Source organism: Diaphorina citri, unplaced genomic scaffold, assembly GCF_000475195.1.
Source record: "Diaphorina citri unplaced genomic scaffold, Diaci psyllid genome assembly version 1.1 scaffold499, whole genome shotgun sequence".
Classification (NCBI taxonomy): Eukaryota; Metazoa; Arthropoda; class Insecta; order Hemiptera; family Psyllidae; genus Diaphorina; species Diaphorina citri.
The window spans coordinates 1-25,453 of record NW_007377934.1 but is presented as its reverse complement, the minus strand read 5'-3'; the positions used below and the strand labels follow the sequence as shown (position 1 = coordinate 25,453).

The 25,453-nt window shown below is 39.4% G+C and overlaps 2 protein-coding genes across 2 annotated transcripts; one reads left to right on the top strand and one right to left on the bottom strand.

Moving 5' to 3' along the window:
* The first annotated feature begins 4,709 nt into the window (after nucleotides 1-4,709).
* Nucleotides 4,710-17,645, top strand: LOC103509449 (zinc finger protein 470-like). The gene is made up of 4 exons (XM_026823786.1): nucleotides 4,710-4,866; nucleotides 5,004-5,331; nucleotides 5,866-6,303; nucleotides 17,270-17,645. The coding sequence occupies exons 1-4, from the start codon at nucleotides 4,739-4,741 to the stop codon at nucleotides 17,492-17,494; spliced, it is 1,119 nt and encodes a 372-aa protein (XP_026679587.1). The 5' UTR covers nucleotides 4,710-4,738; the 3' UTR covers nucleotides 17,495-17,645.
* A 1,244-nt stretch (nucleotides 17,646-18,889) lies between these two features.
* LOC113467546 lies at nucleotides 18,890-24,918 on the bottom strand (the record flags this gene model as incomplete). Its single annotated transcript, XM_026823785.1, is given in 15 exon segments — nucleotides 18,890-19,119; nucleotides 19,903-20,003; nucleotides 20,051-20,170; nucleotides 20,218-20,337; nucleotides 20,385-20,504; nucleotides 20,552-20,671; nucleotides 20,719-20,838; nucleotides 20,886-21,005; nucleotides 21,053-21,172; nucleotides 21,220-21,339; nucleotides 21,387-21,595; nucleotides 22,202-22,932; nucleotides 23,363-23,527; nucleotides 23,754-23,886; nucleotides 24,848-24,918. Coding segments are annotated over 15 exon segments (2,600 nt in total), but the record flags the coding sequence as incomplete, so codon positions are not given.
* Between the last annotated feature and the right edge of the window lie 535 nt (nucleotides 24,919-25,453).

The following is a 25,453-nucleotide window of genomic DNA, read 5'->3' as shown; positions in this document are numbered from 1 at the left end:
ATAGAGCTACAAAAGGTAGCTATTGAAAATGCACGTTCTCTTTACAAAGGGAAGGGAAGAGAAGAGAAAGAGAGAGAAGAAGAGAAAGAGAAGAAAAGTAGGAGAACAGTAATGATAGAAACGATAATTACAAATGGCTCGTTTCCTTATTTTTGGCGCTTAAATAAAAAAATGCCGATTTTTGGTACGAAGACGGTGAGTAGGTGTTTTACCTTAATACTAATACTAATACTAATCTCTTTTCTTTTGATTTCTATTTTTTGTAATTATTTAGAAGGCACAACAATGAAAAAGAAAGCTCTTTGTGTTTAACCTATCCCTGTAATAACATTGGTCACAGCTCATTTCTGACAGCTCCTTTTTGTAGGAATTGTTTATTGTTGTGACTATTGTACCCTATTTTTTACCAAGCAATATTATAGGCAACATTTTAGCACCTTCAGGACTAAACCATCAAACTTGCCTCTAAATCAATCATTTCTCTCGGTTGAGGAGCCTCTGGACTTTCCCCAACATCCATCATTGGAATTCCATCTTTCTTGATCTCCTTCTCCAAGTAGCGTAACTTCCGTTCCATTTCATCACACCTACGCACTTCATTGACAAATTTACGTTGGAATGCATTGACATCTGGATTCAACTGAAAAGGGGGGAACAAAAGGTGTTATAGTTAGGCTGTCAAAAATAGTTTCAGGTATCTACCTATTTTTAGAAACACACTTCCGTTCCATTTCATCACACCTACGCACTTCATTGACAAATTTACGTTGGAATGCATTGACATCTGGATTCAACTGAAAAGGGGGAAATAAAAGGTGTTATAGTTAGGCTGTCAAAAATAGTTTCAGGTATCTACCTGTTTTTAGAAACATTCACCCACAAAAACCTACACAAGTTGTGATAGAAATCAAGAAGTTACAAGGCACCAATTTTGGTAAAACTAGGGTGTGAAACCCAAGTCATCAATGTAGTTTACATAAGATGTTACCCTTGGGTTCAAAAATATTTGAATGAAAAATTGTCAAAGTGTCCTATGAGGTAGGTAGTTATCTGAATATTTTGTATCCAAAATGTCATTATTCTCTTTCCAATAAGTTACCAATCTGGACCATAGAAATCAAGAAGTTACAAGGCACCAATTTTGGTAAAACTAGGGTGTGAAACCCAAGTCATCAATGTAGTTTACATAAGATGTTACTGTTGTGTATGATGGTGGTTTCGAACCAGTGTATTTCGGTTTTCCAATATCCAATATTGGCTAGAGTGAATTGATTCAATCCTCAGTCTTGATTTTCACTCTGGTGAGTCTACACAAAATAAATTCGTTCCAATGTTCTATTTTCAAAGTGATCTTTTCTTACTACATTAGAACTCCAACTCAACATGGTGTCAGAAGTGAAAGCTTTACCTCCTCTGCTTGTCAATGGGGATGGAGATGCGGCGGATGCTTGGAAGCTATGGTTGCAACGGTTTACAATATTTTTACGAGCAAACGGCCATGATAACACCGCGCCGGAAAAGCAGGTAGCTATGTTCCTTCATCTGATAGGAGAGGAGTGTCTGCATATCTTCAATTCTTTTGGCTTAAATGATAAGCTAGACAATAAGTCTTTGCAGTTAGAAGAAGTCATTTCCAAGTTCACTGATCATTTCGTTCCGAAAAAGAATCTAACTTATGTTAGACATAAGTTCTTTACAAGAGATCAACAGGAGGGTGAATCCGTTGAGAATTATGTAGCTGTGCTGAACAAAATGTCCTATGATTGCGAGTTTGAGAAGTTAAGAGAAGATTTGGTGAAAGATATATTGATTGAAGCTAGACAATAAGTCTTTGCAGTTAGAAGAAGTCATTTCCAAGCTCACTGATCATTTTGTTCCGAAAAAGAATCTAACTTATGTTAGACATAAGTTCTTTACAAGAGATCAACAGGAGGGTGAATCCGTTGAGAATTATGTAGCTGTGCTGAACAAAATGTCCTATGATTGCGAGTTTGAGAAGTTAAGAGAAGATTTGGTGAAAGATATATTGATTGAAGCTAGACAATAAGTCTTTGCAGTTAGAAGAAGTCATTTCCAAGCTCACTGATCATTTTGTTCCGAAAAAGAATCTAACTTATGTTAGACATAAGTTCTTTACAAGAGATCAACAGGAGGGTGAGTCCGTTGAGAATTATGTAGCTGTGCTGAACAAAATGTCCTATGATTGCGAGTTTGAGAAGTTAAGAGAAGATTTGGTGAAAGATATATTGATTGAAGCTAGACAATAAGTCTTTGAGAAGGAAAAGGAAGAGGAGGTGAAACAGGAGAATAGAGAGAAGGAAAAGGAAGAGGAGGAGAGAAAAGTCTCCAAAAATAAGTAGCCTTTGGGAAATCATCTACAAGGCCATTACATGTATTCATGATAATTGAAACAGATGAACTTTTGGACACATGAACAGGTGACGAAACACATGGTAGGTAAGTCACGTGATACAACACATGGTTAACAGATGATTAATTACAAAGTCTCCTCAACACGTAAAACATCAAATCCATGTTGAACTATCACACTGTGGAGATGTGAAGTCTTGCGTCAGTTTACTGCATTTCTATCAAGTGATTTTAATTTTATGTTACATTATGCTTTGTATAATGCTATAAGGTAAGTACTAGGTAGGTATTACTTAACTCAGTATAGTGGTTGCTGTGTATTTTGTAGTTTTAAAAAGATGAGTGTTCCACCGCCGTTTTTATTTCGTAGCAATGGAACAACTGCTACATTAGACGCTTGTGGCCTGTGTCGTAGCATGCCCATCCCGTAGTATGCCTCTCATCAGATGGGCGAGAAGAGACACACCCATTTAGGTGCTGGGTCAACACGAGAACACCAGAAAGTAACCCGTTGAAATATTTGCAATCGAAAAAAGAGTACAGTACAAATTTTTGTCGATGGTGGGATTCGAACCCGGAACCTTCTGCATGGCAAGCAAGCGCGTTACCACTGGACCAACCGTGCCCGTGTATCTAGATATAATCGCCTATTAAGAGAAGAGAAAATAAGAAAGTCTGCTCATGTTGGCTTATTCAAAACTTTCAAATATTTTTTTTTTATTTCTGTATAATAAATAGGAATAAGGGTGGTAACAAAGAACTAAGAATTTGACTAGGAGAAGTATAATTAAATAATAAATTAAACAATGCAACATGTTAGGTATAATATGCTGTAACATGTTATTTAAAATGTACAACTAATTGGATGTTTTAGGAGACGCATTATCCGAATATTCACTAGGTAGATTCCGAATTTTTTTTATTTTAACTACATTTTTCTAGTTTCCATGAATTTGGAACCATCATCAGTTCAACATTGAGGGAACTTTGGATAGGTAGAGATTTGGTAAACTGAGGAAGGAAACTCGAGAGCTTATAACAGAAGCTTTAGCTTTGAGCTCACAGAAAATCTTCACAAAATACAAAAACATTGAATGGAAGTTCAAATCCAATGAAAAATGTTACAAAAAGCCCAATTCTGATGTCATAACTGTGGAAATTGAAAAAAGGTATTTTAGATATTGAATGATGATCAGTTGATCACATGATCAGTCTGCGCTCCTACTTACTTCTAACATAGCTACATAATACTACGGTAGGTACTAGTTATGAATACATCATAAAACATATCCCAATGAGTAGAGAATTAGAGATTGGTGGAGATGTCATTTTTACAATATTCGAATTCCATACTTTCCCTGTCGCGTATAATATCTCTAGTAGCGCGGTCAAACTTTCTTGACTTGGCGGGGCGGAGCGCTACCGCGCTCCTTAATGACCAAGGAGTCTTTCCTATGTAACTTTTCACGAGAAATCAATCGGTGTAAATGTAAGGGTTCTAGGGATGATGGTTCACGAAATATGCGCTTGTAACAAGCCAATATCAAAAAATTTCGAAAGTTATATCCACTTTTTTTTACACAAATAATTTACGACCTACAGCCTGATTTAGATCGCTTTCTTGTTGCTCTACCCCTGTTTTCGATCCAGAGGGAAAAATTGCTCAATTGTGAAAATTTCCCTTAAAAAAGAGAGATCGTAAAGGGAAAATCCCTCCTTAGAATAAGAAGTAAAAAAAGGCTCTTGAAAAAATATTCAATCGAAATAGTTTTTAGATGAGACAAATAACATACCACTGGTAGAGTCAACCATTAAGAATAGGAAAAATACAATTCTAAAGACAAACAAAGAGTCACTTAAGAAGAATGGGAAAAAAAACATCAATTTCAAAGACAAACAAATTTCTAACTCCTCTGTCTCCAAAGAATCGGTGCCATCAACTGTTGAAGTAATAGGACTACCTGTCCCATTTTCACAGTCGAAAGCTCTGTTATTATTTATTATATTTGATTTTTTTTCCTTTCTTCAAATAACGAAACTGTATAGTTTCTATCACCTTGAAAAAACATCAATTTCAAAGACAAACAAATTTCTAACTCCTCTGTCTCCAAAGAATCGGTGCCATCAACTGTTGAAGTAATAGGACTATCTGTCCCATTTTCACAGTCTAAAGCTCTGTTATTATTTATTATATTTGATTTTTTTTTTCTTTCTTCAAATAACGAAACTGCATAGTTTCTATCAGCTTCAGTTTACCTGAAAGGTTAGTTAAAACCTAAAAGATTAGGTACAAAATGCACAAAAACTCGTCTACAAAAAAACTCAAAATGTCATCTCTTTCTTTCCCCCTTGCCCCCCCGCACACCAGATGTCGCGCGACCTCAGCGCCTACGCCGTCGAGCGCCCCTACACCTGTGACTACTGCAACAAGTGTTTCAAACAAGAGGCGCACCTTAAACAGCACGTGCGAATCCACACGGACGACCGGCCCTACGGGTGTACGTACTGCGGCAAGGCGTTCCGACAAAAGGCCGTACTGAACCAGCACGTCCGCTTACATACGGGAGAAAAACCGTATTCTTGCGAGACTTGTGGCGAAAAGTTCCGCCAAATGACCACTACCGGCCCTACGGGTGTACGTACTGCGGCAAGGCGTTCCGACAAAAGGCCGTACTGAACCAGCACGTCCGCTTACATACGGGAGAAAAGCCGTATTCTTGCGAGACTTGTGGCGAAAAGTTCCGCCAAATGACCACGTTGAAACTCCACGCGAGAAAGCACCTCTGTGAGGCGATTTCGAGTGGTTATCCGGCCACGCCTGGCATGTTTGGCACGCAGTACAAGGATATAATTAAGCTGATGAACAGGGCCGGACCGGGGAGTGAAAATCAGCAGGCGGCCACCGCGCTCAGTCAGCATATTCAGCAGATGCAGCAGCAGCAGCAAGTCAATGGGAACAAGGTAATGAACTCTCCATTTGTTTGTAATTAATTTTTGTTTTCATCAGGTGGGGATTGTCAGACACCACAGAATTATTTTATATCTGAAAGTTCTTCAAGTTGTTTTTATTATTATTATTTATTTAGGAGGTTTGATAGAGAGAACTGTAACTGCTAAAAAGAGTTTTATTAACAACAGGGGCCTTATTCTCTCGAAAACGAACAGAGGAGGACAGGATAGAAAGCCAGCTTTTCCGAAGGGATGAAGTTTGGGATGGAGTTCGCCCCGGGCGAAAATCGAACCCGTGACCTAGCGCTCACAAGGCAGACGTCCTATCTTTCAAGCTTATCAGGCTGGTTTCCATTCTCTTGAAAATTGTGCCACACTTTCCAAAAGTTGGCCCCAAATCTAAACCACCTTGAAATTCACCAAAAGTTTAGAGTCTTATTCAAATTTCAGCGGGTATAATTATTGTAAATAAGCAGGGTATTATTTTATCCTCCTCCCCTAGAAGAAAAAGGCCGTGTCTCACCTCTCCCTCTCTGTTCTCCACAGGCCGCAGGCACGGGCCGGGGTCGCGGCCGCCCCGTGTCCGCCCCATCCGACCCCGAGCTATACTACGTCGAGCGGCCTCATGCCTGCAAGTTCTGCAACAAGTGCTTCAAACAGGAGGCGCACCTCAAGCTACACATTCGCACGCACAGCGACTACCGCCCCTTCGGATGCACCTACTGTGGAAAGGCATTCCGGCTGAAAGCCATCCTCAACCAGCACCTCCGCCTACACACGGGAGAGAAACCCTACGCCTGTGAGACCTGCGGCGAAAAGTTCCGCCAGATGACCACGCTCAAACTGCATATGCGCAAACATTTGGCGGAGGTGGCGCTGTCCGGCGGCGCGTTGGCGGCGCAGGCACAGTATGCGGAGGTGATCGGGCTGATACAGAAAGGGAGGGAGGAGGAAGAGCCGCATGTGCCCGGTGGGAGCGAAGGGGTGAATATCCACTGAACATTTGAACGTTTCCCAGTTCGGAATACATATTTAATGTCTTCTGAATAGGAATAATATATCTGAAATTTCGAGTTAGGATGATAGGAAGTAATGACTACCGAATTTTGTGTAGGCAGTAGGCAGTTACATATGTATATCCACAGAAATTTGAGCAGGAAATTATGTCCACTTAATAGGAATGATATTATGATACCTGTTGAATTTGGAGTAGGGAATTTCCGCTCATAGAATAATTGAAGGGGGTATTAAACCACGTGTTCATCCAGAAATAAAAAACTAAAGTCTTTCGCACATTGGAAACGTAGGTCTGTATCATTTTTATAGGTTTGGATTTTAAGGCAGTGTGGCGTGTGGCTGCCGCGCGACTACGCTCTTATTGTGCGAGAGGCCTTATCCCGATTAAATTTGGGTGGAGGAGGAAGAGCCGCATGTGCCCGGTGGGAGCGAAGGGGTGAATATCCAGTGAACATTTGAACGTTTCCCAGTTCGGAATACATATATAATGTCTTCTGAATAGGAATAATATATCTGAAATTTCGAGTTAGGATGATAGGAAGTTATGACTACCGAATTTTGTGTAGGCAGTTATGTATATCCACAGAAATTTTAGTAGGAAATTATGTCCACTTTATAGGAATGATATTATGATACCTGTTGAATTTGGAGTAGGAAATTTCCGCTCATAGAAGAATTGGAAGGAGTATCAAACCAAGTGATCATTCTTTAATGTCTTCTGAATAGGAATAATATATCTGAAATTTCGAGTTAGGATGATAGGAAGTAATGACTACCGAATTTTGTGTAGGCAGTTATGTATATCCATAGAAATTTGAGTAGGAAATTATGTCCACTTAATAGGAATGATATTATTTTATTATTAATTTCTTACATAAAAACATGCTCCTCTCAATATCGAGTAGGTTTTTTTTCAGGGCATCATTATTTGATTTTTTTAAAATAACAACAGTTCAATTAAAAACAGCCCGCACCATCTTCGCATCCCAAACCTCTTGCCCTCTTCCTTGTACCTCTGATCCTCATGCTTATTGTTCTAATGATTGAGATTTGACATTTAGTTCTCAACCAACCCAAAACTTGAGCATAACTCCGGTTCCATTTCATACATAATTTGTCCGCAGTACCTATAGTATGATACCTGTTGAATTTGGAGTAGGGAATTTCCGCTCATAGAATAATTGGAAGGAGTATCAAACCACGTGATCATCCAGAAATAAAAAACTAAAGCCTTTCGCACATTGGAAACGTAGGTCTGTATCATTTTTATTTATTTATTTATTTTATAAGTTTCCATTTATTGGTTTTTCAGAACAACTCTCTCATCATAATAAAGATGATCCGCTTATGTTTCAAAGGAGCACTCCTTAAATCCTTACCTATTCACGGAGGACGTTAAAATAAAGAAGAAAAAAGTGTACTTTGAAATATAAAGCAACCGTGATCTCAAAGATATTTAATCTGTAATCCAGGTACATAGGTACTTAATAATCACGGTGTTTGTAAATAAGAAGTGCTCCTTTGGAATGCTTTCAAAGTACATTTTTCCCGGTGTAGGTATTTTTCAAAAACTTTCCCCTACCAATTACTGCGTAAGGAAAGGCAAATTAGTTGGTGTTTGTGTTTTTGATTCAATATCAATAAAATTTTGCAGTGAGTGCTATTAGTTTTAACACTATTTCAATATCACAATGTTTCTTTGATAAATAATTTTGGTTATCCGGACACCGAACCCTCGAGTTCTGAACTGTGGAGCACTCATCATGCAGTTTTACCCCATGGATGTTGCAAGAAGAAGGGTTAGTGAGTGCAAATTAAAGATGACATTTTGAGTTTGATTTGTGTAGATTTTTTTCATAAAATTTAGAGAGCTTTGGAAAAAAAAAGAAAAAATAAAATCTGTTTGTCTTGACTATTTTTAATTATTTATATCCTTTTCATTGCCCTCATACCAAAAGTAGTTTATTATCAATCTCCAAAATAAAGAAGAAAAAAGTGTTCTTTGAAATATAAAGCAACCGTGATCTCAAACATATTTAATCTGTAATCCAGGTACATAGGTACTTAATAATCACGGTGTTTGTAAATAAGGAGTGCTCCTTTGGAATGCTTTCAAAGTACATTATTCCCGGCGTAGGTGTTTTTCAAAAACTTTCCCCTACCACTTCCTTACTGCGTAAGGAAAGGCAAATTAGTTGGTGTTTGTGTTTTTAATTCAATATCAATAAAACTTCGTAGTGAGTGCTATTAGTTTTAACACCATTTCAATATCACAATATTTCTTTGATAAATAATTTTGGTTATCCGGACATCGAAGCCTCGAGTTCTGAACTGTGGAGCACTCATCATGCAGTTTTACCCCTGGATGTTGCAAGAAGAAGGGTTAGTGAGTGCAAATTAAAGATGACATTTTGAGTTTTATTTGTGTAGATTTTTTTTCATAAAATTTAGAGAGTTTTGGAAAAAAAAAAAGAAAAATAAAATCTGTTTGTCTTGACTATTTTTAATTATTTATAACCTTTTCATTGCCCTCATACCAAAAGTAGTTTATTATCAATCTCCATTTTTTTTATATATAATAATTTTTACATTATTATCCCCCAAATTGAAGTTAATTTTCTAGACTAGAAATCAGTCTAAAATTAACTGATTGTAAAATAATTTCAGATAGAAAGAAAAAATAAAATCTGTTTGTCTTGACTATTTTTAATTATTTATATCCTTTTCATTGCCCTCATACCAAAAGTAGTTTATTATCAATCTCCATTTTTTTTATATATAATAATTTTTACATTTTTATCCCCCAAATTGAAGTTAATTTTCTATAGACTAGAAATCAGTTTAAAATTAACTGATTGTAAAATAATTTCAGATAGAAAGAGGGTTAGATCTTTATCTTAAAAAAATCCCCAAGAAATCCAAGATTATTTGTCGTGAGAAAACCCTAAAGAAAAATCAGGAAAAATCCCTAAAAAATATTTCTGTTCGGGAAAAAATCCCCTATGTTTCCCCCCTTCAAAGGGATTTTCTTTTCCTCCTTCAGTCATCTTTATTTTGTACTCACAGAGCACCTTGAGATCGCTTTCTTGTTGCTCTACCCCTGTTTTCGATCCAGAGGGAAAAATTGCTCAATTGTGAAAATTTCCCTTAAAAAAGAGAGATCTTAAAGGGAAAACCCCTCCTTAGAATAAGAAAAAAAGAGGCTCTTGAAAAAATATTCAGTCGAAATAGTTTTTAGCCATTGAGAATAGGAAAAATACAATTCGAAAGGCAAACAAAGAGTCACTTAAGAAGAATGGGAAAAAAAACATCAATTTCAAAGACAAACAAATTTCTAACTCCTCTGTCTCCAAAGAATCGGTGCCGTCAACTGTTGAAGTAATAGGACTACCTGTCCCATTTTCACAGTCGAAAGCTCTGGTATTATTTATTATATTTGATTTTTTTTTTTCTTTCTTCAAATAACGAAACTGCATAGTTTCTATCAGCTTGAGTTTACCTGAAAGGTTAGTTAATCTCAAACCAAATCATCTGGTTAGATTTGTGTGTTAACACGATTAGATTTGGGTTTTGTTAACAAGATTAGATTTGTGATTCGTTAACACAGTTAGATTAGGAACATGTTTTGTTAACACAGTTAGATTTTTGTTGAATTTAACACAATAGGTACTATAGATGTTTTACGTTTCGTCAGACACGGTTAGTAACATAAGTTCGCCAGATGGGAAATAAGAATTCAGCCTTGTTTTTTCTTTAATTAAAATTAAATTTTAGACCTGGCACTTAATTAAGAAATTTCTACTCAAGCGGAAAAACTTTGAGCTAGGTTAGTTCTTCAAAAACAAAGGAAGAAGAATTAATATTAGGTAAATCATAATGATATTAATATTAAAGAATTTACTTAGCATTAATTTCATCTATTTTACGTGACATGTGAGACAGTCTTATGCTTATTTGCTTATGTTATGAATTTACGTAAAAAGCTCGCATTCGTGTGTCTCCTTCACTTTTTGCTAGACTTATATCAATCTAGGCCCATGCCCCATAGTCATCACCTAACATTACCTAGTTCTAAATACAGATAAACTTATTTTGAATTTCGCGTATAGGCTCCATACTAATTGCGCAAAGAATTACCAGTTTTGAACCTTTTTTTTTATTTCCCAGGATACTGCGTTACTTGACACATTAATTACACATTATTTAATTCTAAATACAGATAAACTTATTTTGAATTTCGCGTATAGGCTCCATACTAATTGCGCAAAGAATTACCAGTTTTGAACCTTTTTTTTATTTCCCAGGATACTGCGTTACTTGACACATTATTTATACACCTGTCAGTGGTTAGATTCATCTCAAACCAAATTATCTGGTTAGATTTGTGTGTTAACACGATTAGATTTGGGTTTTGTTAACAAGATTAGATTTGTGATTCGTTAACGCAGTTAGATTAGGAGCATGTTTTGTTACAGTGGTTAGATTCATCTCAAACCAAATTATCTGGTTAGATTTGTGTGTTAACACGATTAGATTTGGGTTTTGTTAACAAGATTAGATTCGTTAACACAGTTAGATTAGGAACATGTTTTGTTAACACAGTTAGATTTTTGTTGAATTTAACACAATACTAGATGTTTTACGTTTCGTCAGACACGGTTAGTAACACGAGGCAACAGAGGGTTAAAAACATTTAGATCGGTGTGCAAACAGACATCAACGTGAACACAATGTGCTTACCAGGGTTAATTTCTTCAACCAAGACATACAAGACCAAGTGCGTCCCTAAACTATTCTTTTTTAACCGAAAAACTTCTACTCCGTCGGGAATCGAACCCGGGGGCTCCCGTGAGCCTCGTGTGATAAAACAGACATCAACGTGAACACAATGTGCTTACCAGGGTTAATTTCTTCAACCAAGACATACAAGACCAAGTGCGTCCCTAAACTATTCTCTTTTAACCGAAAAACTTCTACTCCGCCGGGAATCGAACCCGGGGGCTCCCGTGAGCCTCGTGTGATACCCACTTGGCCACGGAGGTTGCTATTCAGTTTTACTGCCTGCCTCGGTGGCGTAGTGGTCAAGACGCTCGCCTGGTAAACAGGTGGGCGTGGGTTTGATTCTAGCCGAGGTATGGGATTTTATCCTTCTTTATTTGAGAATTTGACCACATAATAATGGAGCTCTCGGGGTTAGGTGGTAGAGAACGCCTAAGGCGTTAACCTCGCCTAGCGGGTGCCTTCCACTCAAGAGTCTATTATTATTATTACTTCTTATCCTATAGCGATTCTAAAACAGGGTTTATACGTTTTTCCAGGGATGAAATTCCATGACTTTTCCAGAAAATCAGGGGGCGGGGATACTTAAAAATCAGTAAGATTACCCCTTTATTTAAATAAAACATGCAATATGCAGAACGTCAAGGAATATGAGGGGGAATGCACCGCAGGCCGTTTTTTGGAAAAACTTGATATTTATTTTGAACATTTTTAATTTTTGACTGGGTAGCAAATTCCATGACTTTTCCAGGTTTTCTTTAAATTTTCACGATTTTCCATGACTTTTTGGCCGATTTTCAGATTCCACGACTTTTCCAGGTTTTCCAATTTTTTCAGGTCGCGTATAAACCCTGTAAAACCCTAACTATTGGTCACTGGCCAGGACTATAATCAGAGTTTAAACTTCAGTTTATCTATTGGATCGAACAATTTGATTGGTTGATTTCAAACTTTTCAGCCAATCAGATTGCTAAGTCCAATTATTAAACTTAAACTCACACTATATTCAGACCATAAGGGGGGTAAATATGAGAGTCAAGTTACCCTTGTTTGGAACTTTAACTAAAGTAGCGTAAACAGGGGTAAGACCCGTCGCATATTGGAAGCGTAGTCGTGCGACTTTTAACGAGCGCGTAGTCGCCTGAAAAATCAAGACCGTCTGTAGACTTTCTACCATGTTCACATAGGTTTGGTTGTTCAGGTGACTACGCGCTAAGATCCCGTTCCCACTTGTGTCGTGTGTAATGGGAACACTCTCATTTAAATTATATTAACTACAGGACATTCGGGAAAAATTGGGTGGAACTCAAAATAGGAACGGGCTCTGAATGTCGCCCGACTACGCTTCCAAGCTAGGACGGGCCTATAAGATGGGAGAGAGAGAGAGAGGCAAAGAATTACCCTAGTTTCAACGTCTGTCCGCCCGCCCGCAATCCTTCCTCTCCCAACAAGGTGACCTGTTCATCCTCCCGTGACGGATCCGCCATCTGTTGTGACGACACATCGTGGTCAATCTTTTGTGTCGGTGGGTGTCAAAGGGTTAACAGGGAAGGGGAGGGAGGAGGGGAAGAGGTTGTGTTCGAGGGTGTGAAAGGGTTAAGTGTAGTGGACAAGGGAGGGATAGGTGAGAAGTTTGAAAAAGGAGTCAAGGAGGTTAAAATATTATCAAAGAGATAAAAAATTAAAAAGGAGCCCAAAAGGGATTGAAAAATAAGGAAAGGGAACCAAAAAGTAGATAGAAAAGGATTTTTTAGAAAAGAGTCGAGAGGGAGATCAGAGGAGGACGAAGAAAAATATTTTGATTGGACGAGTAGAAAGTATGAACAAGAGTTGTTGGATGGGAAATAATTTGAGGTGGGAATGACGAAAAATTTCGGTAGGCGGTAGGAAGGTATTTTATAAGAAAATAGATAAGATTGAAGGGTAGGTGTCCAAAGTTGGTCGTAGGATGGAGTTTGTTGGTAAGAAAATAGATATGGTAATATGGAAGGACAGGCATTCAAGGTTGACAGGTTGATGAACAATTGTATGGGAGTTACAGTAAGGTTTGACAGGGTTGGTGTGAGTGGGAGTTGCAAAATACAGGAAAACGGACGTAGTATAATGGATGGATTAATAAGAAATTGGATTGGTTTGATAAGGTGGCCAATTTGTGGACATTGCATTATACATAGGACAGTGTAATTTCACAGGAATAAGTATATATGAGTGAGTGTTTGTACGTGGGGTAATAAATAGGGTTTTTGTTGAATGAAAAGGTGATATTGTATACAATAATGTACAGAGTGGGGAGATGGGCATAGTCACAGACAAGACAAGACGGTGCACCCCACAACCACCAGCACCGAGTCAACAGCACACCAGGGTGCCCCCCAAACCAAAACGATAAACAGAAAACAAAACAGAAACAAATAAGATAGGGGAAAACAAGTGACAAGAGAAGAGAAAAATAAGAATAAAGAAATAAAAATAAAAAATAAAAGAAGAAAAAAAAATATGTAAAGAAAGAAGTGAAAGAAACAGAAAAAGAGTTAGGTAAGGGAATTGAAAATGAAAGGTAGAAAAAAGAAATATAAAGAAAGAAGAAATGGAAGTAAAAGAAGAAGGGATTTTTTACTTTTCTCTAAAATAATAATAAAATAAATAAATAAATACAATCTTTAAGTACGTGTATACGTAAATTTTCGGACTAATTTCCCCCGATTAAAAATTACAAAACGAAATGAATAAAAAACCAAATTTGACATTTAACTAACTTAACCCGCTGAACGACGTATTGTCTCAAGATGCTTTTCAGACAGATTTCCCAAAGGACGATAATAACAGCCCAAGACACCAAGACAGCTTTTGCAGCACGATATTTTTGATCGTAACCCTTTGATAGGGTCTTTGATTAAAATTTTTGGCTTTGAATTAAAAGAGAACGGGTATTATTACCGTTTGTTTCAGTACGCTTCCCTAATCTCTACTCAATAGGCAGCTATGAGTAGGTGCATATGACAAGTACATTATTATAATACAACAGGTAGGTATAGTCTGATAGTAAGAAGAGAAGAAAGAGATATTTGTGCAAAACTAGGGAAAAAACGTGCGTTTTCAATTGACAGCGTTTGATTTATCAGCTCTCGATGATTATTTTAATAGATTAAACGTCATTGTATGTGTAACTACTAAGGCAAAAACACGGACAAACAAAAGCTGTTTTGTCGCTTGAAACGGACCATCGAAAATTTGGACCGATTACATTACTTTCCTTCCTATAGGATAAGGAAAGTAACAACTGGATAGCTCATCCCCAAAAGGGAATAGAGCTACAAAAGGTAGCTATTGAAAATGCACGTTCTCTCTACAAAGGGAAGGGAAGAGAAGAGAAGAGAAAGAGAGAAGAAGAGAAAGAGAAGAAAAGTAGGAGATAGAAACGATAATTACAAAGTTACAATAGACATGACAATAGATGATTATTATAATACCATTAGGCCCAGCACCAAGCTTGAGTACCACTATACCAGTACCAGCTAGTAAGTAGATAATGCTACACTGAAATGAAAAGATTGATTGAATAAATAATAAATTATGTACCTATTTGTAATTTGTACTTGAAAAAAAGGGGGGGGGGAGTTTGATAGAGGGAACTGTAACAGGTCTTATCGTCCCGTAAGCGAAGAGAGGAGGAAGACAGGATGGGAGAAAGCCAGCCGTTCCGACATAAGGTTCCGTTTAGGATAAAATTCGCCCCGGGCGGGAATCGAACCCGCGACCTAGCGCTTACAAGGCAGACGCTCTACCTTCCACATTAACTAGGCGCTGGATTTTATCTTCCCGGAATCGAAGAGAGAAGGAAGACAGGAAAGGAGAAAGTCAGCCGTTCCAAGAACGATTCTCATCTATTTAGGATAGGATAAAGTTTTAATTCAATCAACCTTTTCATTTCAGTATCCACAACCAATCAAGGGGGGTAAGCATTGTGATGTCACTATAATGCAATGTTATCTAAATTGATTTACATAGTGAGGGTGCAGTTAGAAGCTTTAGTGCTGGGGAGAGAGGTTGTACCTACTGGCTACCTAGACTACAATGTGAGTGCTTTCTGATTACTTGAGAATGTACCTCTAGCTAGGCTCGCATTCCATACAGTGATACACACTTCACAAAAGTTATGTTGTAATAAGTCCTAGGTACAAATCTTGAATTTGAACTCTCAAGTTACTCAAAAACTGATTAAGTACTTCATTATGTTTGCAACTTGCTTGTTAAGTAACATAATATCTATTTTCTGATAGGCACTCAATTCTCTAGTAACCATAAAACACTATGAACTTCTATTTGGTAGCATAACACATTCCATTGTTATCTGACACCCAAATAGTTATGCTATACTTACAGGTGTACTATACTTGTTATTTATACATGACAGAACTGTTGTTAGATGACATGAGTAATGTTTTCATTTAAATGTCGTGTATGAGGTTAAATTGAAGAGGTTCCCTCAGGCTCAAACTCTTGACATTATAGACCCAACTTTTAGTTTTGCTGTGGATTAACAACAGCTTTGTCTACTATTAGAGGAGAAACTGAGAATTAGATAAAGAAAGTAGAGGAAGGGAGTAAGGACCCTGAACTTATTTTATCCTAAAATGTAAAAAGGGAACATCAATTAATATTAGCTAACCTTTTTTACCCTAAAATTTTAAAAGAAACTTGAATAAAAATAGATGAACTTTTTAGGCTAAAAATTGAGAAATTCTGCTACTTAGATTTGCATTCTTGAACTATGAAAATATGAGTTTATTTGTTACCTACCTATCCTTAGTACATCAGTAAAACATAAACAGATTCAGTTTGGTACGTTTATTTGTTACCTACCTATCCTTAGTACATCAGTAAAACATAAACAGATTCAGTTTGGTACTTAAGTACAATACTTAACTTTTTTTGGCGAGCAAAAATTGGTTTTCATAGGTATGAAATAGGTATGTACCACTAAAAAAACAACCAAACTTTAACTGATGTACCATCCTACTAAAAATCTGCACATATTTTTCATGTCCTACAAGAGGAAATTGAACAACATTAGGTAACAGAATAGATAAGATTAGGGCCAAAGAGGGGGGGGGGGGGGTAAACATGAGAGTCAAGTTACCCTTGTTTGGATCTTTAAGTAAAGTAGGGTAAACAGGGGTAAGACCCGTCGCCTATTGGAAGCGTAGTCGTGCGACTTTTAACGAGCGCGTAAGTCGCCTGAAAAATCAAGACCGTCTGTAGACTCTCTACCATGTTCATAGGTTTGGTTGTTCAGGTGACTACGCGCTACTAAAAGAGCCCGTTCCCACTTGTCCGGAAAAAAAATCGTGTCGTGTGTAATGGGAACAGGAACACTCTCAGTTACATTATATTACCTACAGGACATTCGGGAAAAATTGGGTAAAACTCAAAATAGGAACGGGTTTTGAATGTCGCCCGACTACGCTTCCAAGCTAGGACGGGCCTATAAGATGGAATCAGCAGGCGGCCACCGCGCTCAGTCAGCATATTCAGCAGATGCAGCAGCAGCAGCAAGTCAATGGGAACAAGGTAATGAACTCTCTAATTTATTTTTATTTTCATCAGGTGGGGATTGTCAGACACCACAGAATTATTTAATATCTGAAAGTTCTTGAAGTTGTTTTTATTATTGTTATTATTTATTTATTTAAAAGGTTTGATAGAGAGAACTGTAACCGCTAAAAAGAGTTTTATTAAAGGGAACTGTAACAACAGGGGCCTTATTCTCTCGAAAACGCACAGAGGAGGACAAACCACCCAATCACCAGCCCACAGATTAAACCCTTCCGGTCCAAGCGGTCCAAAATTACCCCCGTTTGTCGAGCGGTCAAAATCCCCCTTCACCCCCCCACAGTTTAACCCATCTGAGTCCAAACGGCCTAAACTCACTCTCGTGTCCATCCCCCGCAGGTGTCCGCCAAAGAGATTCACGCCTACCAAGTGGAACGCCCGAACCACCCAATCACCAGCCCACAGATTAAACCCTTCCGGTCCAAGCGGTCCAAAATTACCCCCGTTTGTCGAGCGGTCAAAATCCCCCCCTTCACCCCCCACAGTTTAACCCATCTGAGTCCAAACGGCCTAAACTCACCCTCGTGTCCATCCCCCGCAGGTGTCCGCCAAAGAGATTCACGCCTACCAAGTGGAACGCCCCTACCGGTGCGCATATTGCATCAAGAGTTTCAAGCAGCAGGCGCATCTAAAACAACACATGCGCATTCATAGCGATGAGAAACCGTACGAGTGTACGTACTGTGGGCGGAGGTTCCGACAGAAAGCCGTACTCAATCAGCACGTCCGACTGCATACGGGTAAGTTTTGTCTTTCAATTCTGTGATGTTTAAAAGTCGTGTGATGCTCACACCAAATTGTTGCTTTCCTTATCCACCTCCACCGCCTAATTTTCTGGAAAATAAATGAAAATTTTCCTGAAAAGACAGGAAATTTCATTCCGGAAAAAGCGTATAATAACCCTGTATAGGCTTTGTGGAAATAGGCTTGTGATATTCACAGTTTTTTTTTGAAGAGGCTCTAACGCTTAATGTAAAGCCTGATTCACACTATAGTGCCAGTCAAGGTCCGGTCACGGTCCAGTTTCGCTCCGATCAAAAAGATTCGTCGCGAGAATGTTCCAAATTTTGACTGTGAGCTGACCGTTACCGTACCTTGACTAGAACGTCTAGTGTGTACCTACACTCGCATTTACTTGCCTTCAACAATCATTTGATCGGACCGTTACCGGACCGTGACCGGACCTTGACTGGCACTATAGTGTGAATCAGGCTTAAAGCTGTGTCCACACGTAGATTCACCTCGTCGATCGACGCGGTTGACTATGTGTCAACACAGCTTGATATCCACTCCATTGTCTCTTATTACCCGTCTGATGAGGGACATACTACAGGATGGGCATGATAGAACACAATTCACCAAAAGTTTAGAGTCTTATTCAAATTTCAGCGGGTATAATTATTGTAAATAAGCAGGGTATTATTTTATCCTCCTCCCCTAAAAGAAAAAGGCCGTGTCTCACCTCTCCCTCTCTGTTCCCCACAGGCCGCAGGTACGGGCCGGGGTCGCGGCCGCCCCGTGTCCGCCCCATCCGACCCTGAGCTATACTACGTCGAGCGGCCTCATGCCTGCAAGTTCTGCAACAAGTGCTTCAAACAGGAGGCGCACCTCAAGCTGCCAAATTTTGACTGTGAGCTGACCGTTACCGTACCTTGACTAGAACGTCTAGTGTGTACACTCGCATTTACTTGCCTTCAACAATCATATGATCGGACCGTGACCGGACCTTGACTGGCACTATAGTGTGAATCAGGCTTAAAGCTGTGTCCACACATAGATTCACCTCGTCGATCGACGCGGTTGACACCGTCCATCGACGCGGTTGACTATGTGTCGACACATCCACTCCATTGTCTCTTATTACCCACCTGATGAGGGACATATGTACTACGGATGGGCATTTGGGCATGATAGAACACAGACCAGATGCGTCTAATGTAGCAGTTGTTTCATTGCTACAAAATGAAAACGGCAAGTCGAGTTGAAAAAAAAAAAAAAAAAAAAAAAAAAAACAATTTTTTTTTGTAAAAAAAAAAAAAGCAAGGGGGGGGTAAAAAAAAAAAAAAAAAAAAAAAAAAAACACACACAAAGGTTGCCTTATTATTTAAATAAAATTAATTTCCAAGTCGAATCTTATAATATTACAAGTAGAAGAATGAGTTTATTGCGAAATAAACAGGGCCAGCTTATCCACCTTCTCCAGAAGCTCCTGATTGGCGCCATATTTCCGCGCCTGAAGTTGGCACGTCCTAAACAGGGCCGGTCTCCGCATATGATAATTGACCAGGGCTAGAGTGGCCCAGACGTTCCCAAAGTGCGGGTCCAACTTGTTCGCCTCGTTGAGGGCCAGCTCGCTTTGGGAGAATTGGGACCGCTTCAAATAGAACATGCCTGGAAGAAGATAATGAGATGCATAAAAAATAGAACAAAGAGTTTAATCTTAATACTTCAATATAACTGGAATAATAATCTACCATTACCAAATATTGCTTCTTATTTATTTCAGCAATGTCTATTGCTTCTTATTTATTTCAGCAATGTATTTATTTCAGCAATCTCTGATTGGTTGATTTCAAACTTCATAGCCAATTTGATCGCTTATTCTAAAATTTTAACTTAAACGAAAGTTTTTAACCAAGATTGTGGTCCTAATCATTAACCACTACCGAGGCAGGTATCCTCGGTGTAGTGGTCAAGACGCTCGTCTGGTAAACAGGAGGGCGTGGGTTCAATTCCAGCTGAGGCAAGGTATGGAATTTCATCCAAAATATAAAAATGAATATCTGACATTTGAGTGGAATGTAGCTAGGCGCGGTTAATGCTTGAGGCGTTCTCTACCACCTAACCCCAACCTTTATGGTAAACGGGTTTATCAGTGCTACAGAAAATATTCAGTGTTGTGATTTTATCAGAATTATCTGTATCGTGAATATTTGTTTGTTTGTGTGTTTGTTCGAACTTTATGCCTGGCCAAACCGCTCATCCGATTGCTATGAAACGTTGTGAACTTATTGCTTGCACTCCCGTGAAGGTTATCGTAAATCGTACACTAAAAGCCATATCTGGGCCATATGCAGGGCTGTGGCCGCTTCTCTGGCCTTGCCTAGACTGAGATAGTAGACGTGTACTGTTATCCATACCTCTACGCTACTTACCTATGTAACTCATCTAAACCTTCGGCCGACATTTGGCCTCCGTTTTCTTCTCGGCCTCTGTTGGCCGCACATATCTGGGCCATATGCAGGGCTGTGGCCGCTTCTCTGGCCTTGCCTAGACTGAGATAGTAGACGTGTACTGTTATCCATACCTCTACGCTACTTACCTATGTAACTCATCTAAACCTTCGGCCGACATTTGGCCTCCGTTTTCTTCTCGGCCTCTGTTGGCCGCACATATCTGGGCCATATGCAGGGCTGTGGCCGCTTCTCTGGCCTTGCCTAGACTGAGATAGTAGACGTGTACTGTTATCCATACCTCTACGCTACTTACCTATGTAACTCATCTAAACCTTCGGCCGACATTTGGCCTCCGTTTTCTTCTCGGCCTCTGTTGGCCGCACATATCTGGGCCATATGCAGGGCTGTGGCCGCTTCTCTGGCCTTGCCTAGACTGAGATAGTAGACGTGTACTGTTATCCATACCTCTACGCTACTTACCTATGTAACTCATCTAAACCTTCGGCCGACATTTGGCCTCCGTTTTCTTCTCGGCCTCTGTTGGCCGCACATATCTGGGCCATATGCAGGGCTGTGGCCGCTTCTCTGGCCTTGCCTAGACTGAGATAGTAGACGTGTACTGTTATCCATACCTCTACGCTACTTACCTATGTAACTCATCTAAACCTTCGGCCGACATTTGGCCTCCGTTTTCTTCTCGGCCTCTGTTGGCCGCACATATCTGGGCCATATGCAGGGCTGTGGCCGCTTCTCTGGCCTTGCCTAGACTGAGATAGTAGACGTGTACTGTTATCCATACCTCTACGCTACTTACCTATGTAACTCATCTAAACCTTCGGCCGACATTTGGCCTCCGTTTTCTTCTCGGCCTCTGTTGGCCGCACATATCTGGGCCATATGCAGGGCTGTGGCCGCTTCTCTGGCCTTGCCTAGACTGAGATAGTAGACGTGTACTGTTATCCATACCTCTACGCTACTTACCTATGTAACTCATCTAAACCTTCGGCCGACATTTGGCCTCCGTTTTCTTCTCGGCCTCTGTTGGCCGCACATATCTGGGCCATATGCAGGGCTGTGGCCGCTTCTCTGGCCTTGCCTAGACTGAGATAGTAGACGTGTACTGTTATCCATACCTCTACGCTACTTACCTATGTAACTCATCTAAACCTTCGGCCGACATTTGGCCTCCGTTTTCTTCTCGGCCTCTGTTGGCCGCACATATCTGGGCCATATGCAGGGCTGTGGCCGCTTCTCTGGCCTTGCCTAGACTGAGATAGTAGACGTGTACTGTTATCCATACCTCTACGCTACTTACCTATGTAACTCATCTAAACCTTCGGCCGACATTTGGCCTCCGTTTTCTTCTCGGCCTCTGTTGGCCGCACATATCTGGGCCATATGCAGGGCTGTGGCCGCTTCTCTGGCCTTGCCTAGACTGAGATAGTAGACGTGTACTGTTATCCATACCTCTACGCTACTTACCTATGTAACTCATCTAAACCTTCGGCCGACATTTGGCCTCCGTTTTCTTCTCGGCCTCTGTTGGCCGCACATATCTGGGCCATATGCAGGGCTGTGGCCGCTTCTCTGGCCTTACCGAGACTGAGATAATAAACGTGTACTGCTATCCAAACCTCCATGCTGGACTCGAATAGGAGAGCGAGTGATGTGAAATACAGCTCGGCTTTGTCCTGTGAAACAAATGATTTGAGGAAGCAAAATGAGTTCGTGTTAAAGCCGTTCACACTTGTCGTTCGGATAAAAATCGTGTCGTGTGTAGTGTGAACATTCAAATTGCATTGCTTACAGATCGTTCGGAAAAAAATCGGATGAAACTCACGACAAATGGGAACAGGCTTGTAAGGTCTGGGAAAATACACACGGACTGTGTCCGAAAAGCACTTGATAATGCTGTGTTATCCACAAAAAATTGTGAAAAAGCTCGGTTTTATCACAAATAAATTTTTAATTGTGTTAAGCATATCTACCTACTTCAATGCTTCTCACAAATATCTTTCCCCAATTATTACACCTAGATAAATTTTAATACTCGACTTGGACTCGAACCACCAACCTCCAGATCCGAAGTCCAACAATTTGAGTTGTCCAAATGGACTGGTAGCCTAAAACCAGTGCCCTAAATCACCAAAGTATGGAAAAGTATTTACAATTCCATATTTCGATATGATTCGTCCAAAATCAAAATTCTGCTTTTCAATTGGCTATTAGGTACACTTGCAAGATAGATACTTTTCCATACTTTGGTGATTTAGGGCACAGCTTCTCGCAGTTCTTACCCATTGTTTCAACTGATAGCTCACATAGGCAAGCATCATGAGCGAGTCTCTCTTTACACTCAGATTAACACTCTGCTTCAAACACTCCTCTGCCATCAGTAACTGGGCCTCGGCTGTGTCTTCTTGGCCTGGCTGTTTTCCTTGGTCATCATTTAACTGGCCCGGTTTTTCTTGGTAATTTAATTGGCTTTGGTTCATCTTTTGCTGGTCTGTTTGTTTCCCTTGGCCATCATTTAGTTGGCCCGGTTTTCCCTGGTAATTTCGTTGGCTTGGGTCGATATTTAGCTGGTCCTTTCTCTTTCCTTGGTTCATATATAGCTGTCTTGAGTTCATATACATAGTCCGTTTCTCCCTTGCCTTCCCTTGGTCCTCGTTTAGTAGGCCCGTCCCTTTTCCTTGGTCCATGTTCAGTTGGCCCTCGCTCATGTTCCGCTGGCCCGTCTCTTTTCCTTGGCCCATATTCAGTTCGTCCTCGTCTAGTTGGCCTTCTCTTTGTTGGCCCCCCAGTTGGCCCGTCCACAAGTGACTTCGTCCCAAACAATACCGCCCGTAGTCACTCCACACATGCGCATTGTTAGAGTTGACCGCCTTTGCGGAACGGATGCGGCTGAGGTACAGGCGTTGCGCGTCGGACTGGTAACCCTCCTGCGCATACTGGTCTGCGTACGACAGGAGGCGCGCATGGGTGACCGCCATGTCCGATGTTGCTTCGTCCAGCGCGCTTCGGGTGCCTGTGTAGGGATGGGAAGGTTTTGTGAGTTGTGAGTGGTCTGTTGATTCTCTTAAGAAAGAGAACACATTCACCTCTTGTTTGATAGAGGGTAGAATAGATCAACATAGAATAGAATAATAAAAAAAAAGATTAAATAAATAAATACAAAGAGAGATTTGTTTGAGGGAACTGTAACAACGCGTAGGTCTTATCGTACAGAAATTGAAAACAGAAGGAGGACAGAAGAGGAAAATGAAAAAGGAGAAAATTAGAGGTTAAAAAAAAAGAGGTTTGATAGAGAGGACTTATCGTCCCGAAATCGAAGAGAGAAGGAGGTCAGGATGGGAGAAAAAGTCCACCGTTTCCGAGAACAAATGTTATCCATTCAGGACAATACCACTCTCCAAGCTAATTTCGCTACCAAAAATATAGTTAATAATAAATCTCACCTCCAAATTCCGTACACTCATCCGCGGGCCGCACACGCTTTCCACCCCCGGTCATCGGGCCCGCATCGCACTCCACATTTTGGACAATTCTGCTCATCACGGCCATCAAATGGGCATGGATCTCGCCCAACTGGGCCGCCCCGTAGGAATTAGGTGCCCCGAGGCCTCTGTAGCCGCCGGTTTAAGTACAATACTTAACTTTTTTTTTTGTGAGCAAAAATTGATTTTCATAGGTATGAAATAGGTATGTACTATGTAGCTGTACCACTAAAAAAAACAACCAAACTTTACTTAACTGATGTACCATCTTACTAAAAATCTGTACATATTTTTCATGTCCTACAAGAGGAAATTGAACAACATTAGGTAACAGAATAGATCAGATTAGCACTTACCTCGTCAAAAAAGATTTGAGTTTTACGCAGGACATGTTTCAATTCAGTGAGCTCAAGGAAATTCTTTTTCAAATTTTCTGCATACTGATTCACATCTCTGGTTTCATGTTCCAGCTTCTCAAATGTTGCCTGTGAAAAGAGATTATGATTTAATTTTCATTATCATAGAGATTTTAGGAAGAATTAAACATCAAAACTTATCTGAATTGGGTATAAAACTTAAATAAGAAGAACAAAGTGTTCACTTGACAGAGAAACAAAGGTACCTCTTCAAGTTTTTATTAACTGAAAAATTCAATTCTACATGTTTCAGCATCTTATTTTAATTATACAGCATTATTATTTATATACATTATTTATATACAGCTGTATAAAAATACAGCATTATTATTTTAATTATTTACCATCATTATTACTCTTATGTTCATCACAACTCTCCCCAAAATAACGAGGGGCCAATATTTTTTTGGTGTCATAGAGATTTTAGGAAGAATTAGACATCAAAACTTATCTGAATTGGGTATAAAACTTAAATAAGAAGAACAAAGTGTTCACTTGACAGAGAAACAAAGGTACCTCTTCAAGTTTTTAGTAACTGAAAAATTCAATTCCACATGTTTCAGCATCTCTTTTGATTTCTATTTTTTGTAATTATTTAGAAGCCATAACAATGAAAAAGAATTGACAGAGAAACAAAGGTAGGTATACCTCTTCAAGTTTTTATTAACTGAAAAATTCAATTCCACATGTTTCAGCATCTCTTTTGATTTCTATTTTTTGTAATTATTTAGAAGCCATAACAATGAAAAAGAAAGCTCTTTGTGTTTAAACTAACCCTATAATAACATTGGTCACAGCTCATTTCTGACAGCTCCTTTTTGTAGAAATTGTTTATTGTTGTGACTATTGTACCCTATTTTTTACCAAGCAATATAGGCAACATTTTAGCACCTTCGGGACTAAACCATCAAACTTGCCTCTAAATCAATCATTTCTCTCGGTTGAGGAGCCTCTGGACTTTCCCCAACATCCATCATTGGAATTTATAGGCAACATTTTAGCACCTTCAGGATTAAACCATCAAACTTGCCTCTAAATCAATCATTTCTCTCGGTTGAGGAGCCTCTGGACTTTCCCCAACATCCATCATTGGAATTCCATGTTGTTCAAGTTTTTCTTCGAAAATAATAATTTTCACCACCCTATCCCTATAGGTAAGAAAAATATTTCTCCAGATCTTTTTTACCTTTTTTTCAATCACTTTCATCTCTTATCTAACTGATCACTGATCACTGATCTATCTATCTTCAATGTTAAATATTTACATTCAAATCTCAAAGTATTACCTACGTAGGTTTGTTTGTTTGTTTGCCTGTCTGTGAAATTAAGGGAAGATGACGGACTGGAACCCATGTAAAGTAGGTTCAAAGAAATTTGGTGGAATGAAAAGTTTATAAGTAGCATGGATGTTCATTAGGTAATGTCGATTTTTTTTTTCCTTGCTTCACCCATCAATCTGCTAAAGGTAAAGTTGATAAAACAAAAATAACAACAGCAACCAATCATCATCTATTGACAAATCATTATAGGTAGGTATGTCCTTTACCGATCCCTATAGAATTAACCCCCCAAAAAATACCACTTCGTGGCATAAAAAAGACCCCGCCAAGTCGTTCCTCCCAAAATAAATCAAGTG

Coding starts and splice junctions, on each gene's coding strand:
- LOC103509449 (XM_026823786.1), top strand. CDS start 4,739: ATGTCGCGCGACCTCAGCGCCTACGCCGTCGAGCGCCCCTACACCTGT. Junction 4,867..5,003: donor ACGGACGACCGGCCCTACGG/GTGTACGTACTG, acceptor CCGGCCCTACGG/GTGTACGTACTGCGGCAAGG. Junction 5,332..5,865: donor AGCAAGTCAATGGGAACAAG/GTAATGAACTCT, acceptor TGTTCTCCACAG/GCCGCAGGCACGGGCCGGGG.